We start from the raw sequence: 14,108 nt of genomic DNA on the forward strand, positions 1-14,108 counted from the left end.
CCTGGGTTTTTGCGCCCTCGTTCGCTGGGCTAGCAAACACAACGACGCAGATGGATTGTTTGGACCGCGTGATCTCTCGAGCAGCGGTAACTCCACAAGACAAAAACAAGAGGTAAGGAACCTTTCGATGACGGGCCTCTGTGACAAATACGACGGATCGAATAACATAGTCAGGGCCAGTGCCTGTTCGAACTCGTCGTCTATAACTTTGACGAATATGTAGTGACGTTTGTGTGGTGCTAAGGCTTCATTTGCTGTCAACCGGACATGGCAGTGTCCCAAGTGACGAGCGTGCGTGTAGGGAACTGCGTTCCAGATCTCGTCCTGGTCGAGCCCCGGATTGACGTAGGTTGACTGTACTGTTGTGGGGGAATCTTGGCGACAAGTAGGAACAGTGCGACATGGAATATAGTGAATGCCTGCGAGCTTTTGCTGCAATCACCGGGGGCCGAAGGAACATTGAGGAATGCCAGCAAGACGGCATCGGAAATGTATGTTCTGGGGCGAGGATGTCCAGTCAGGCTCAATGTCCCACCTAGTCCTCTGCGTATTTAACGGCTCATGGTCCGGAGAGTTTGGACCTTGACAAAGGTTGGCCGCAGGAGAAAACTCGTACGGTTTAAATGATGTCTGGTGTTCGACGGACTCGATCAAGCCGTTTTCGTCCAAGGGAAGGTCCATGACTTGACCGAACTGTGTGTTGAAGGTCAGGTACTCTACGAGGCTGGATGTGTCGGCTGAAGTAGAAACAAAGAAACCATAGAGACGCCATTTGCAAAGCATCCGAATGTTCCAAGGCTCGCAAATTGGCCACCTTCAAACCCGGAAATAGCTTCGAAGAGACTCTTCTGGAAACGAACGAGCCCAGCATCAACTTTTGTTGAGTGTTTCTGAGGGTAGGACGGCCACTAGGTTGGCGCTCGTTGTCTCTTCGTCGAGGAAGCACAGAAGCGCAGTGGTCACTGTACGCATACAGCATAAACCTGCATCTTTACTCGCGCTGCTCGAGGCTTTGGGCAGTTTGATGGAAATGAAGCGGCCACCCGGCTGTCTTGCAGCTCCATACGAAGTATATTCTGATCGTTTCAATACGTACGCAGGAAGGCTGAAAGTGCCAACAGCTACAAGGCTTGCATTGCAAGACAAGAGCACCTTCTGGAGAGATCGAGCCCTAGCCTTTGTAGTCTACTACCTATGGACTCTATACGCAAAATACACGGCAGTCTCGAGACTGAAAAGTTGTACATTCGATCTGGTTTAGGGGTCGTGCATTTCCCTTGAAACCTAGCTCCATTGAATCAAGCGCAACGGGCCCTTTCTTTCCTTCGAGACAGTTAAGAGGGTTTCGGTCAACAGGTCTCGACTGGACCAAAAGATGGCAGCAATCAGGACGGATGAACGTGGAACGCACTAGATATCACAGAATGCACTGGAAGCAGCTTTTTATCGTAGGCAGACAAGGTAAAGTCGGTGTGGGTGGGACAAGGCGTTATGCAAGGTGTCATGCAGCCTTATCAGCGACCCTCACTGAAAAAATTGGACCCGCAGCACCGGTTCGACAACCAACCAATACCTTACGATATAAGCGACCTTGTATTTTGTACCGAGAGCGGAAAAGTTCAGAGTTGAACGATGTCCTACAACAACCCGGCTTTCATGGTGCCTTATCCCACACACACACTTTCATACTTATTGGCTTGACATCCTGATGCACTGAGTATAACGCCGATGCCTGATTCATTACGCCCGTCTAGCGATGAAAATCTGCCTACAGCCTTGTCAACAGATGTACAGCCTCGATGAAGTCTTCTTTAACGCAACCATTCTCCTTATGCTGCCTTTGTTGTCCCAGATATTTTTGCTTCAGCTTCTTGACATTGTTATGGCTGATCCCTTCTCAACGGTGGCGGCCGTAGTGTCTTTGGCCGATGTCATGATTCGTGCCTGCGGAGGCATCTCTAATCTTGTCGTTGATTTGAGAGATGGCCCAAACGCCGTCCAGCACCTACGACAAACTCTGCAAAATGTGCACTCAGTGCTTGGTAATCTACGGCTGTATGTGATCGAATACGAGTCGTCAAAGCTCTTTATTGAGCAACACCAGCTATTACCGGAAATTGTGAAAAGGAGCTTCTGGACATTCACACAGAATCAGACCTCTTGCATCAGTTTCTACCGTCGTCAGGCACCCAGGGAAAGATAAGCCAGAGGTTGAAGTGGGTCCTTGATGATAAATAATTTTCTGGGGTGGTCCGCAGGCTAGAAAGCCGGCAGATAGCCCTAATGACTGGACTACAGTCTGTTGCGCAGTAAATGAATTTGATACATCTCTGAGACGTTATGACAAGCAAGTCCGTACTCATGGAAGGCTGAACCAATACATGCTTCGCTCTGCTTCACTTATCGGTTTTGTACTATGCGCCATAGTGCTAACGTCATTTTGCGCTAGGAAAACTGGCATCAAACTGTATGTCGAAGATACGGGATGATATGCAGCAATGTCATGTGACTACCACGAACCGGTTACTTGAAAAGCAGTCCTCGATAATTCGGCAGCTAGATGAAGTAGCTCAGATCGAGTCAAACAACTTCACAGAGCAAATGAACACGCTCAACGGAATTCGGATGCTAGCAGAGGCGATACCTGTGAGCCACACAACGGTCGTCAACAAGCTGGACGAATTCAGATCAATTCCAGCTTCGATGCGCGTAGGCGAGGAAATCTGCGATCGGGTACTACTCTTCAAGCACCTACAACCGATGTCCTAAGGAGGGTACTAAGAGCAGAGCTGAAACGGGTCGCGGACCGGGACCAGGCTGCTTTCTCGCTGTTGCATTTGAGCGCATTCTCATTGTAGAATCCGATACATAAGTGCTGGATAGACTAGGTAGCCTCATACATGGGCTTTGACGACAGAAGGAGCTGACCCTTTCGCGACTACCTGGTAAGCACCTACATCTAATTGTTGGGATCTAACAAGCTTACATTTGACCGGTAAGCAACGGCCTCGATTGTATGCGCGGAGCACTGATTCAGCTACAGAACAAGCGTCGAGAACCCTTTAAAAGACGACTAGATTCAAGGAATGTAGGCCATCTCAGCTGCGACTAGTGAATGTTTTTGGTAAATTGGTTCACATTCCTGCAGTAAATACAGGTTTAATTTAAAAGTTGCTCCATTTGCTGTGACCAGTCACCACTCTATGTTATCTTCACTCCATAACCTCTCTATCTAATCTCTGCATCCTTTCTCTATCTAATCTCTAATCTCTGCAAAAATGGGGCATCTAAATTTGAATTTTGTTTTTTGCAGCTTGTTACTAGCTACTATGGCCGTTGGTCAATATGTGGTGACTGTGTCTGTTGGTACTTGTATTTCCAGCCTGGGGTCCATGTCATTCATCAACACTGGTGGCCCTGAACCCTCGGGCCTTCCAGCAGGCTCTGGTGTTATGCCCAACAAACCGTGCGTTATTTCACCTCTCTGTTGGCAATGGGTTCATCTAATCTGGAGCAGAGAACCGGATGCCTCCGCAGCAGCCACTAGTACTCCCTCGTCAACATCGGTAGGCTTTCTGATCAGCTATCAAGCCCCAGGTAACAGTCCACTGCTTCGTCGTGACGTTGAAAGTTTCCCTACCCTAGACGGTCACTCAACCAGCGCTTGCATTCATTCACCACTATTCAACCTGGACTCGGCTGGGCAATTGTCGGTAGTAAATGCTGGGACTTCCATGACTTACTCCAGCTCTCCGGGTGTAATATCAGCACTTTTTGCTCCCTCTGGCAACGTTGGCAATATCTCTACAACTTGGCAATTGACCGCAGGCACACTCTCATGGCAGAACAGTCTTTTCGTCAACGGCACTGCTTCTTTGTGCAGTGACCCTACGGGCGCCATCCAGGCATATTTTCTGGCGCCGATTCCAGCCAATTGTACGGCTATATCCTTAACGCAAGCATCAGGTCGGTACATTTTCCACTCAGATAACGAGCAGCACAGTTGACAGTATCCAGTGAACACGTGCCCAGGGTATTTCGACGCCAACCCGAACGATCGACTCGCCTCGTTTGCCCCTTCTTCGTCCATTCTCCCTAGCAGTGGCCTGTCTTCCTCAACGAGTGTGGTGACTGGCCAGAACACCAGCCCCTCGGGCTCCGAGTCTTCCTCAACAAGCTTGGTAACCAGCCAGAGTACTGGCCCCACAGGCTTCAGTTCTTTCTCAACAAGCGTGGTAACTAGCCAGAGTACTGGCCCCACAGGGTCCAGTTCTTTCTCAACAAGCGTGGTAACTAGCCAGAGTACTGGCCCCACAGGCTCCAGTTCTTCCTCAACAAGCGTGGTAACTAGCCAGAGTACTGGCCCCACAGGCTCCAGTTCTTCCTCGACAAGCGCGGTTCCCACCCAGAGTACTGGCCTCACAGGCTCCAATACTTCCTCAACAAGCGTGATAACCACCCGGAGTACTGGCCCCACAGGCTCCAACTTTTCCTCAACAAGCGTGGTAACTACCCAGAGTACTGGTTTCTCAGGCTCCAATTCTTCGTCCCAGTCGATTGGTTCGTCTGCCAACGCTCCTTCCCTTGTCGGTAATGGAAGCTCGATCCCAACGTTGCCCGCCAGTTCCGCAAACTCCTCGACGAGTGCCTTGATTTCGAACTCTTCCTATTCTTTTACATCGATAAGCCCGCCGTCTGGTGTCAGTGCGCCCTCGATGATCAGCTCTTTGTCTAGCAATGTCACATCCTCGGTAGCAGCATTGTCCCTGGGTAAAAGCTCGTCCTCGTCGTCGGGATCGGGGTCCGGATCTGCATCTTCATCTTCAGCTTTTAAAAGCTCGGCAACGGTGCCGTCTTCCAGCCCTGGGATATCCTCATCCAGTTCATCATTCACTCAGGTCACTATCACGACTGTGATTAGCTCCGGGTCATCGCTGTATACAACATTGTTGGATTCCGCAAGCCAGACAGAGATTGAGGAAGTCGTGCAGCCAACCCCTTTTACAACTACCATATTTTCGGGATCTAGTTCCTATACCAGTAGTACAATACTCCCTGACGGGCAAGAAGAGGTCGAAATTATTGAACCAGCGACCACAACTACGACCTCGTACACAGCTACGACTACGGTATATACAGCCACAAACACAGGTTTCAACGGCCAGGTCACAGTCCTAGTGGTTCAGCCGACCCCCGGTATGCAATACTTTGGGTTTGAAGACCCGGCAGACGCTTATAGGGGCACTCAGCCGGATGCGTCGAGATTTAACAACAACGCCTCCGACATCAATATCCAGGGGGCTTTTCCAGACGAAATCAACTTCAACACCAACTCGACTGGTTACTACCAATTTCCAGGCCAAATTAACCAAACGGATGTGGCGAACTACGCTGTAGTGTTGGAAGGATACTTCTATGGACCACAAGGAGAATACAGCGTTAGTTTGAGTGATACGGGGACTGATGATTACAGCTTTCTCTGGACGGGTTCAAACGCCTATTCCGCTTGGACGAACGCGAACGCCGCTATCACGGAAAGTATTGCAGGGCAGTACACCCAAAACCACACGTTCAATCTCACAGCGGAAAGCGAGTTCCTGCCCATGACCATACTGTGGATAAATGTGTTCAGCTCTGGTTCACTAGAATTCGTCATTTACCCACCTGCAGGCGAGGGAATCTTCGTTTACCCACCCACAGGAGGGGAAATCACGAACACTTCTGGATACTTCTTTCAAGCGTACACCGGCGACGGTTTCGTATACCATGTATAGAGAAAAGTGCTCCGGGCCCAGCGAGCCTTACGCAGTACGTCACCGAAGCACCAGTTACATGTGAGTTTTGCTAATCGTTCGAGCAACAGGAACCGGCAGCCTTGGAACACAACCTTTGGCCTATTTGGTCTCTCTGTTTCGGCATTAAGTGATAGGATTTTCTACCATCACAATCATGTAGCTAGAGGTTGTGTCCCCAGGACGTTTAGTATTAACGATGTCAATTGATTTCCACTGACTTCCGATTTTCGTGAGGTAACAAGGGCTTTGCGCTCAGCACTTCGAAACAGATTGCTGCGATAGTTATCTCGCCCTACCCGACAATGCTATTGGGCTGGTCTGAGAGCATTGTATTTATTCTGAGGCGGATTAAAACATTACGTTGTGATGCCAAGACGATTTGATAGCAGAACTCTTTTGGATCGAATTGCCAACATTTCAGACCTTTTATATAGTCTTAATCCTCGTTCAGAGGTCAGCTCGTGCCTGGACTCTTTCTTGTGCTCGTTCGATCCCCGTCTTTGATCAATTCAATAAATTCTCACTAAGAAAAATACCTGCATCAACTTCCCTTCAGGACTGATGTAACAAGAACGAGACCTGTCGTGGGTGGTTGATAGGCCTGATGATTGCGACTTCGGCACTCACTTGTCTAAGTCCTCGAGACCGAATAACCACCCGCGTGTCTCACTATGCGATATATATCCTAGCGCATCACCACCTGGGCACTGTGAAAATCTTCTATATCATTCCAAACTAATACAACCACACTCTCAGCTTCTTGAACTCACACCAATGCAACGTGCGGACTAATAGGCTCAGAGCTCCACTTCGCGGTCCTGTATGCATCTATTGTCTCCATGGAGTGTCAGATATGTTGCATTGGTGTGGAAAAGGCTCGCGAATCGGTATTCGTGGTTGGACTCCAATCGTGGACTTGCAAAGTCTACGCGGAACTAAACACCGTGGGCCTTGAGCAGTTACGATTCGGTACATCTAATGGCCAGTAGTCGAGCGCGACCAGTCCATTCTCGGACCCTATCAAAGTAACGTTCTTTGAGACGAGAGTGTCCACAGGATCCCTTATAACTCAACTGGTTCTTAATTTTTTGTGCTCAAGTCTTCCCTGGATTATCTGTCAACAGAAATTTTCGATGAAGTGGAAATGTGTAGCAATCTTGATTCAGAAGCCATTCGCAGCTCTTTTCTCTTTCCGTTACTCCAGCAGATTGGTTCGATGTATAGAGCACGAGCTGTCCAACCGCTCCCATCACAATTACGCAATGCCTCACCGCCCGCTCAAGGCGTCCTCACAAATTCCATACAGAACTCCCCTTCGTCCCACATTTCCTCAGCACACAATCTTGCACCGCCTCCGCTGCCTTCCACGCTATCTCATAAACCTGAAAAATATCACCCAACTGCTCATTATAAGCCTCCAGTGTAGTGTCACACGTGCCATGGGTCCACTTCTGAGGGGTGTTGGAAGCGACCCAGATTAGGCTGTGCGAGAGGTTGGCACACAATGTCCTGGACGCCAAGACTTTTGCGAATGGTACTTGGTAAAATTGAGCGTCACAACATTCAATTGATTTCTCCGGATGAAGCCCAATCAGCCATTCGATTGAACAGAAACGTTGCCATTGAGGTTCGAGCTCAGCAACAGCATCGGTCACCCAGGGCAGATCCTTCTTCAACCCTTCGACAACCTCGGACGAGACCTTCGCCCTCAACTCTGCGCGCGATGGCTTAAGTAACAAATGAGCAATTCTAATACTAGAGCCCAATACACAGCTCACGGCTTAAGTTGATGGTGCTGCCAGAACATTCCATGCGCTTCTTCTCCCAATGGATATCCTCTGACCAAAAATCTCGATCCTTCTTTTGTAGTCCTCAAAAAGAGCGTGAAGGCTATGGTTTTGACAACATTCATCAAGAAGCTATTATACCCTCTACTAAGGTCGGACTTACATGTGCCGTGGCAAACTGAGGTGACGACGACGTCAGGCTTTCCGGAAGCGGCGTCCGCGGACTTGGCAAAAGATGCCAGCGTCTGCATGACGTACATGACGAAGAGTTTGGAGATTCCGTACTACTGACTGGGACTGTAGCCGTGGACAGTGGTGTAGGACTGCTGCAGATTATCTGCACGACGATGCTCAGCAGAGAGGTTGACCCTCTCGTGATTTCTGGAGAATACAAATTCCAGGACTGGCAGGACGGTTCCTGTCCTGGAAACCTCCAATTTTGGTAAGTGAAGCAGGCCAAGGAGAGCATTGTTCAAGACGTTGACCTGAAGCGTCTTTTCCCAGCCGTACTTGGACTCTTCGAACGCGACCATGTAGACACCAGCATTCAGTACATGACCAGAGACGCGTCAAGAGCAACGAACTTGGCGGCAGCTTCAAAGCCTAGACCGGTGTTCGCACCTGTGACAATGACATTCTTGCCTTCGAATGACACTTTAAATCGGTGGCGGGGGGCACCAATAATCTCTGCCCAAGGCAATGGGATTGGCACGCCATAAGTGTGTTCATTCGAGAGCCTCTGCCTGAAGAAGCGTGCATTTGCTGGAAACCCACCCGTTAGTTGTAGGAACTAGGAAGAGGGTTTTTCCGCAGCTCCGAGGCTCTCAGCTTGGCGCGGCAGACCTGTACTCGTACTGCCGACTGCCAAGCCTCACTGCGCCTCGATAACAGGTGAGGCCGGGGCAACAGTTTCATGCTTGACCAAATGATGTGACCATTTTAGACTTTCCAACCTCCGCAAGCAGACTCAATGCTCCCCACACCTCTCCTAGAACTCCTCGCCCGGACACTCGAAACCCTCTACCAGCCTTGCCCCAATGACCCCATCTTCGACTGCCCACCCTCAACGCGCTCAATACTACCTTCTCGTCCCGCGGCGCTGATACAGCTAGCTCATGCAAAGATACACAGCTACCCTTTCAGCAAAGTCCCCGTCTGCTGGCGGAGGCTGTTTACGGATGCTAGTATTGGACAGGCGATACGGGTCGTGAAGCATGGGGTCGAAGCGATTGAGAGAGCGGGAAGTATTGAAGATGCGGATCGGAATAATGTTGTGAACGGGCGAGGAGAAAGGGAAGATTGGGTACAGGAAGTTGTCAGGTTGCTTGATATGGCTGTCATAATGGCTGGGGCGCCAGAGAGGGAAGAGATGATCGAGGAGCTGCTGTCTGCTTTACAAATCTATGTTGAAGAGAAAGATCGTGGGCCACCAAGGAAGAAGCGGAGAGTGGAGGGGGATAGATTTTCTACGGAGGGGAACAATGTACCCGAGATCCGGAAGCAGATACCCATCCGAGCTGTTCTATCCATGGAAGCTTTCGAGAAGCATTTGAACACCGGTCTCCCTCTGGTCATCCAAGGCGCCATAAACCATTGGCCCGCACTGCACGAACGGCCTTGGAGCAGCCCGGCATACCTCATGAAGAAAACCTTTGGAGGCAGGAGACTGATACCGGTGGAGATCGGCCGAAGCTACACGGATGCAGAATGGGGCCAGTCGATCATCACATTTAAAGACTTCATGTCTGAATATCTTCTTCAAGACTCTTCTAATGCCGGAGACAATGGCATAGGCTATCTAGCTCAACACGACCTCTTCACTCAGGTACCCTCCCTGCGAAACGACATCTCTATCCCGGACTACTGCTACACTAACCCTCCACCACCAGCTCCAGATACACCGCTGGGTGTCAAAGAGCTACAGCCGAAGTTGGACGAGCCATTGCTGAATGCGTGGTTTGGGCCAGCTGGAACAGTCTCGCCATTGCATACGGACCCTTATCACAACATCTTGTCTCAGGCTGTGGGCAAGAAGTATGTAAGACTCTATAGCCCGAGCGAGAGTGAAAAGCTTTATCCGAAGGGTATGGAGGGAGGTGGGGTCGACATGAGCAATACGAGTGAAGTCGATGTTGAGGCAGAAGAAGGAGTGCTTGATGAGGGATTTCCGCTCTTTCGAGGGGCGGTGTATGTCGAGACGATCCTGGACGAGGGCGAATGCCTGTATATCCCTGTGGGATGGTGGCACTATGTGCGGAGCCTGACCGTCAGCTTCAGTGTAAGCTTTTGGTGGAATTGAGACTGGACTACCTTCCGGTACCCTTCCCAGGAAACAACCGCCTTCGGCCCTGAGTTAGTCCGTTTGTGACGATTGTTTTGCACCCAACCACGGCAACAGCGGGCCGAACAGTGCAAAGATAGGATCGCTAGGTTTGAATCCCAGATCCACGTTAAATCTTCGCCCAGGGGGGCTCTCCGTCGTCGTCGAACTCAGCCCACTGGAAAAAGGTGCAACTGATCGACTCGGTCAGAATGATTTATGCTATTGGGATTAAAGGGAGCCCTCACCCGTCTTTGCCTGGTGTAAGGCCCGCGTGGCACATCCACATGTACCTCCCCTTATTTTCCTTCTTTCTTTGAACACAACGTAACACTGTCGCTACGTTGCATTTGCATCTTGGTGTATACGTGGGATGGAAGCTTTCGCGGTAATATCTGTAAGTGACGTTGATTCGTTTGTTGCCCGCTATGGGATGAGGATCGATCACAGAAGAAGGATGAATGCTATGCTTCCATTCCTCTTGCATCTCCGCATGCATCACCAGAAGCGAGTTGTGCGGCAAGTGTATCGAGATCTGGCCTTCAGCGTCTGCCCTCTGGTCTTTGGAGGCTGCTGGCTCTTCGTCATCCCGGGCTACGATTTTCCGTACTCGAAATTCTCGAGCAACCCCAAGACTCAGGCTGCCAATGATGGCTCGCGGTCCAAGGTAGGTCAGCTGATCGCAGTGATAGCCCACGCTTTCGCTTCCGCCTTGGTAGCAGTTGACGAACGCCGCGTTCGGGACCCACTCGTAGGGTGATTGATACTTGAGCTTCTTACCGTCTGGGTAGTTAGTTCGGATGCGTTTGGTGATCTCTTCGTTGACAGCTGGCTGAACTTTGTTGGAAATGGTTCGCATTTGGGGTGTGATCTGGCGAATGTCCTATGATAGGCATTATTAGCAGCAGCCAGGGGCCCAAACCATATTCTGGAGATAACTGGACCGTAGACATACTTCTAGATAGCTGCCATTATATAGATACTCGGTCTTTTGTCTCTCGCGCTCTTCCAAGCTATCAACGTAGAAGCACGCAGAATGTGGAGACTGCACCACATTATCAAACAATTTGAAGGTCTGCCTTTCGAAAGTAGGCGCTTCTTCAAGCAGTTCTCTGAGCAGATTATCCGCTTCTTGAGTAGGCAAGAAGTTGTGGATGATAGAGCAAGGTGTATGGGCAGCGATATCCTCTGGCGTATACAGATGTAGCGTCTGTCCCTTCTTGGTCAGTACCCTCCGCTTCGCAGACGGTGACCCCGACTCCGCACTCCCAACTCTCCGGAACGCGGACAGAGAAGTCTGGTACCCAACCCTTGCCGCAGGTCTCTTGCGAGGGGATCCAACCTCGGGCTTTCCAGAAAGAGAGTCGAAGACCGCCTCGACGGAGCCGTCTGCAGATACGAGCAGGTCGAGCAGGGTTGCTTGGTCTACAGTTGGGAACAGGGAAGATAGAGTGGCGAGTTTGAGATCTGTGGACCCTTCGTCTTCGTTTGGTAGGGGTTTACTTTGAGGAGATGGATTTCCTTGGGTCTTTGATGTGTTCGGGGAAGTCTTTGGTCTTTTGCGGGAAATGAAGGCTTCCATTGTGTAGAGGGTTTTGGATTCATGGGGCTTGAGCAGGTGTCCAAATGAAGAAACAACGGGTGGTACGCTAGAATACTGTTGTCGACTGACGGGTAATGTTTTCTTCGCTTGAGCCAGGATCAGCCTTGCCGCCGAATCGTAGTGACCAAAAAGGTTTTTATTATTTGCCCTACCAAAATCAAAAGCAAAGACCGCCTTACTATGTACCTATCAAATCTAGTCATTTTCATCGTAATTAATAACCACTTGGTTGATCAGACTCATGAGTATTAAATACATTTATCGTCTAATCCCGCTAACTCCGTGTTGCTACCTAATCGAGTTAGCGGCCGATGGGTAGGGCCTGATGTTGTTGTGTAGAATTCTTGTGTGAAAAGTTGCCCTGGGGTAGCTGCCCGGATATCTAGCTTTGTTTACCGACACCACCCAATTAAAGGCCAGATGATGCGACCACTCCAATTGGCACGTCGCCTCTGCTGTGCGGTGACTATGCATGACAAAAACATCGGGACCAAACCCATCGGCGAACTATCATACATCGTGACCTGCACTGTGGATTGAGACCAAGATGAATGGGGAGGGAAAGAGCTGCCCAGCAGCCAACTCAGCGGGTTTCTGCACCTCGGGCGTCAGTTGCAACATTTGTGCATGAAACGAATCCGCAGTCGGAGCTGAAGCTCATGTCCGGAGCCTCAGCGTCGTCGGGGTTGTTCCGCTTGCTTTCTTGCATGATGGCCTTGAATATCGATGTGAGTGGTCAAATTCCTCTCTCCTCATCTTCCGATTCCGTCTACAGGCCCGCTATATGCGGGAATACCTGTCTCGTGTCCTTACCTTTTCGATTGATATGCACTTCCCAGACTATCTACGGAGAACAGACCGGGCTTACGCAGTCACTCTTTAGTGCAAGAATATTTAGAGTTGCTATTTTTCAGCTCGCCCATCCTTTCTTCTGCACCTCAAAACATCGAATGATTGCAAAGGCATGTCTTCGGGTGTCCCCTTCTTTGTTTCAGAGAGCTGCCGTTTTGCGGTTCCAATGGCACGCGCGCTAGCGGGAGAAACCTCCTCGAGCACGCTTGACTCATGGAGTAGTCGGATCCGTTCTCTGTGGAATTGCCTTAAGCCACGGCAAGAAACTCCCTTCAAGAATTGCATATGCTGATTACCAAGAAGCTTATCTAAGAGTCTGCAGCAGCCGCCGCCTGCGCGTTCTGTACAACAACGAACAAAAATTTCTTCGCAGCCTTCATCTCCTTCTCTCCCCCCTCTCCAGCCTTTTCATCATACTTCTCCCTCACCTCCATCATTTTTCCCTCCATCTTCGCCTCGTTTCTGCTCCCTTTGAACCTCGCCTTCTCCATCTTTTGCCTAATCTTCGCCTCCTCCTTCACCAGCTTTTCCTTCTTTTTAGACTCCTCCTCTTGACTCTTCATACTATTTTTCACTACCTTTTCTTCTTGCTTCTTCGTCTTACGCGCCGTCATTTTGGCGGACAGCTTGTCTAACATGTTGTGTTCCTCTTGCGGAGTGGGCAGGTCGCAGAATTCGATCCGTGCTATGTGCGAACCCAAAGCTTGCAATCTCCTGTCACGGAGAGAAGGCGGGGTGATTGAGCCATTGCTTTTACTCGCATGTCTAGGTAGTGGCGCTAGCAATGGTGCGTTTTCAGGCTGTCCGACGATCTGCGGGAGCACATTCTGCTTGGCGATCCGCGCGAGCAGTCCTCTTGGGGCAAAATACTCCTGGTTCGCCTGCTCGAGATAACGAGTTATTCGGATTCGGGCGGTGGCGTAGGTGCCTGCGCCGGCGGCGACTGATGTGCCTAGGCCGACCAGGCCGGCAAAGGGAATTGGGCTGTAACGAACGACATTAGGATCAGTGACGTCTGCTGGCAAGGATTGATTCGCGATTAAACACGAACATGGACGGGGCAAGACGAACGTGCAGCCCAAGACAGTCCCGGCGAGATTGAGGACTTGGAAAGGCGGCGATGCGGCCTTGCATACATTCAAATGATCCATGAATTGCAGAAAGTCTTCGGGTCGAACGTCATGTTCTGCTAATACCGGAGCCCAGGCGCGACTAAACGAAGATTGCATTCCCGGTGCTGTTTGCGGTATCACGACTGGCACCTGCTCTGGATGTGAGGTCTTGCAGTTGTGAACGGGGTTTTCTTGCTTACTGCCAGCGGCGCGTGGACGCCCGCATGCTTTTGTCGATTAGTATTGGCGATCCATGAGAGCGATTCGTCGAGCGCTGCCTGCTCGTGGTGATCGGATTCTTCGTTTGGCGGATTGTGCTGTGCGTGCTGTGGTGCCTCGGCAAGCACTTCCGTGTCCGTGGGGTCGGTCTGGGGGCCATTACAATCAGGACCATTGTGTCTGTCTGGGCTGAAGGTTTCCTCGTAACAACAGGGGTTGTTGGGATGTTTGAGAGGAGAACCGTTATAGGGAGGAGCTACATCGGATGACATGGCCTCAGATGCTGAGACTGATGATCGAAGTTGATGACTTCGTGGGCAATGTATAAGCAGAGAGAAAGATGAGATGTCCTCGGCGGAAGAAAGAAGATGATTGATTCCTCACGGGGGTTACAGCTCAAGGAAAGGCATATATATATTT

The 14,108-nt window shown here is 50.3% G+C and overlaps 5 protein-coding genes across 5 annotated transcripts; 2 read left to right on the top strand and 3 right to left on the bottom strand.

Moving 5' to 3' along the window:
- Window positions 1-3,739: 3,739 nt before the first annotated feature.
- Window positions 3,740-5,014, bottom strand: HO133_010782 (uncharacterized protein; the record flags this gene model as incomplete). The annotated part of the gene is given in 3 exon segments (XM_037301633.1): window positions 3,740-4,666; window positions 4,679-4,873; window positions 5,006-5,014. The coding sequence occupies 3 exon segments, from the start codon at window positions 5,012-5,014 to the stop codon at window positions 3,740-3,742; spliced, it is 1,131 nt and encodes a 376-aa protein (XP_037153267.1).
- Window positions 5,015-5,198: 184 nt separating this feature from the next.
- On the top strand, window positions 5,199-5,774 carry HO133_010783 (uncharacterized protein; the record flags this gene model as incomplete). The annotated part of the gene is made up of 1 exon (XM_037301634.1): window positions 5,199-5,774. The coding sequence occupies one exon, from the start codon at window positions 5,199-5,201 to the stop codon at window positions 5,772-5,774; it is 576 nt and encodes a 191-aa protein (XP_037153268.1).
- A 2,778-nt stretch (window positions 5,775-8,552) lies between these two features.
- Window positions 8,553-9,881, top strand: HO133_010784 (uncharacterized protein; the record flags this gene model as incomplete). The annotated part of the gene is made up of 1 exon (XM_037301635.1): window positions 8,553-9,881. One exon carries the CDS (start codon window positions 8,553-8,555, stop codon window positions 9,879-9,881), a length of 1,329 nt encoding a protein of 442 aa, XP_037153269.1.
- Window positions 9,882-10,032: 151 nt separating this feature from the next.
- On the bottom strand, window positions 10,033-11,484 carry HO133_010785 (uncharacterized protein; the record flags this gene model as incomplete). Its single annotated transcript, XM_037301636.1, has 3 exons — window positions 10,033-10,096; window positions 10,151-10,785; window positions 10,858-11,484. The coding sequence occupies 3 exons, from the start codon at window positions 11,482-11,484 to the stop codon at window positions 10,033-10,035; spliced, it is 1,326 nt and encodes a 441-aa protein (XP_037153270.1).
- A 1,181-nt stretch (window positions 11,485-12,665) lies between these two features.
- Window positions 12,666-13,960, bottom strand: HO133_010786 (uncharacterized protein; the record flags this gene model as incomplete). Its single annotated transcript, XM_037301637.1, has 2 exons — window positions 12,666-13,619; window positions 13,670-13,960. The coding sequence occupies 2 exons, from the start codon at window positions 13,958-13,960 to the stop codon at window positions 12,666-12,668; spliced, it is 1,245 nt and encodes a 414-aa protein (XP_037153271.1).
- Between the last annotated feature and the right edge of the window lie 148 nt (window positions 13,961-14,108).

Source organism: Letharia lupina, assembly GCF_014066315.1.
Source record: "Letharia lupina isolate WasteWater1 chromosome Unknown contig_9, whole genome shotgun sequence".
NCBI lineage: Eukaryota > Fungi > Ascomycota > Lecanoromycetes > Lecanorales > Parmeliaceae > Letharia > Letharia lupina.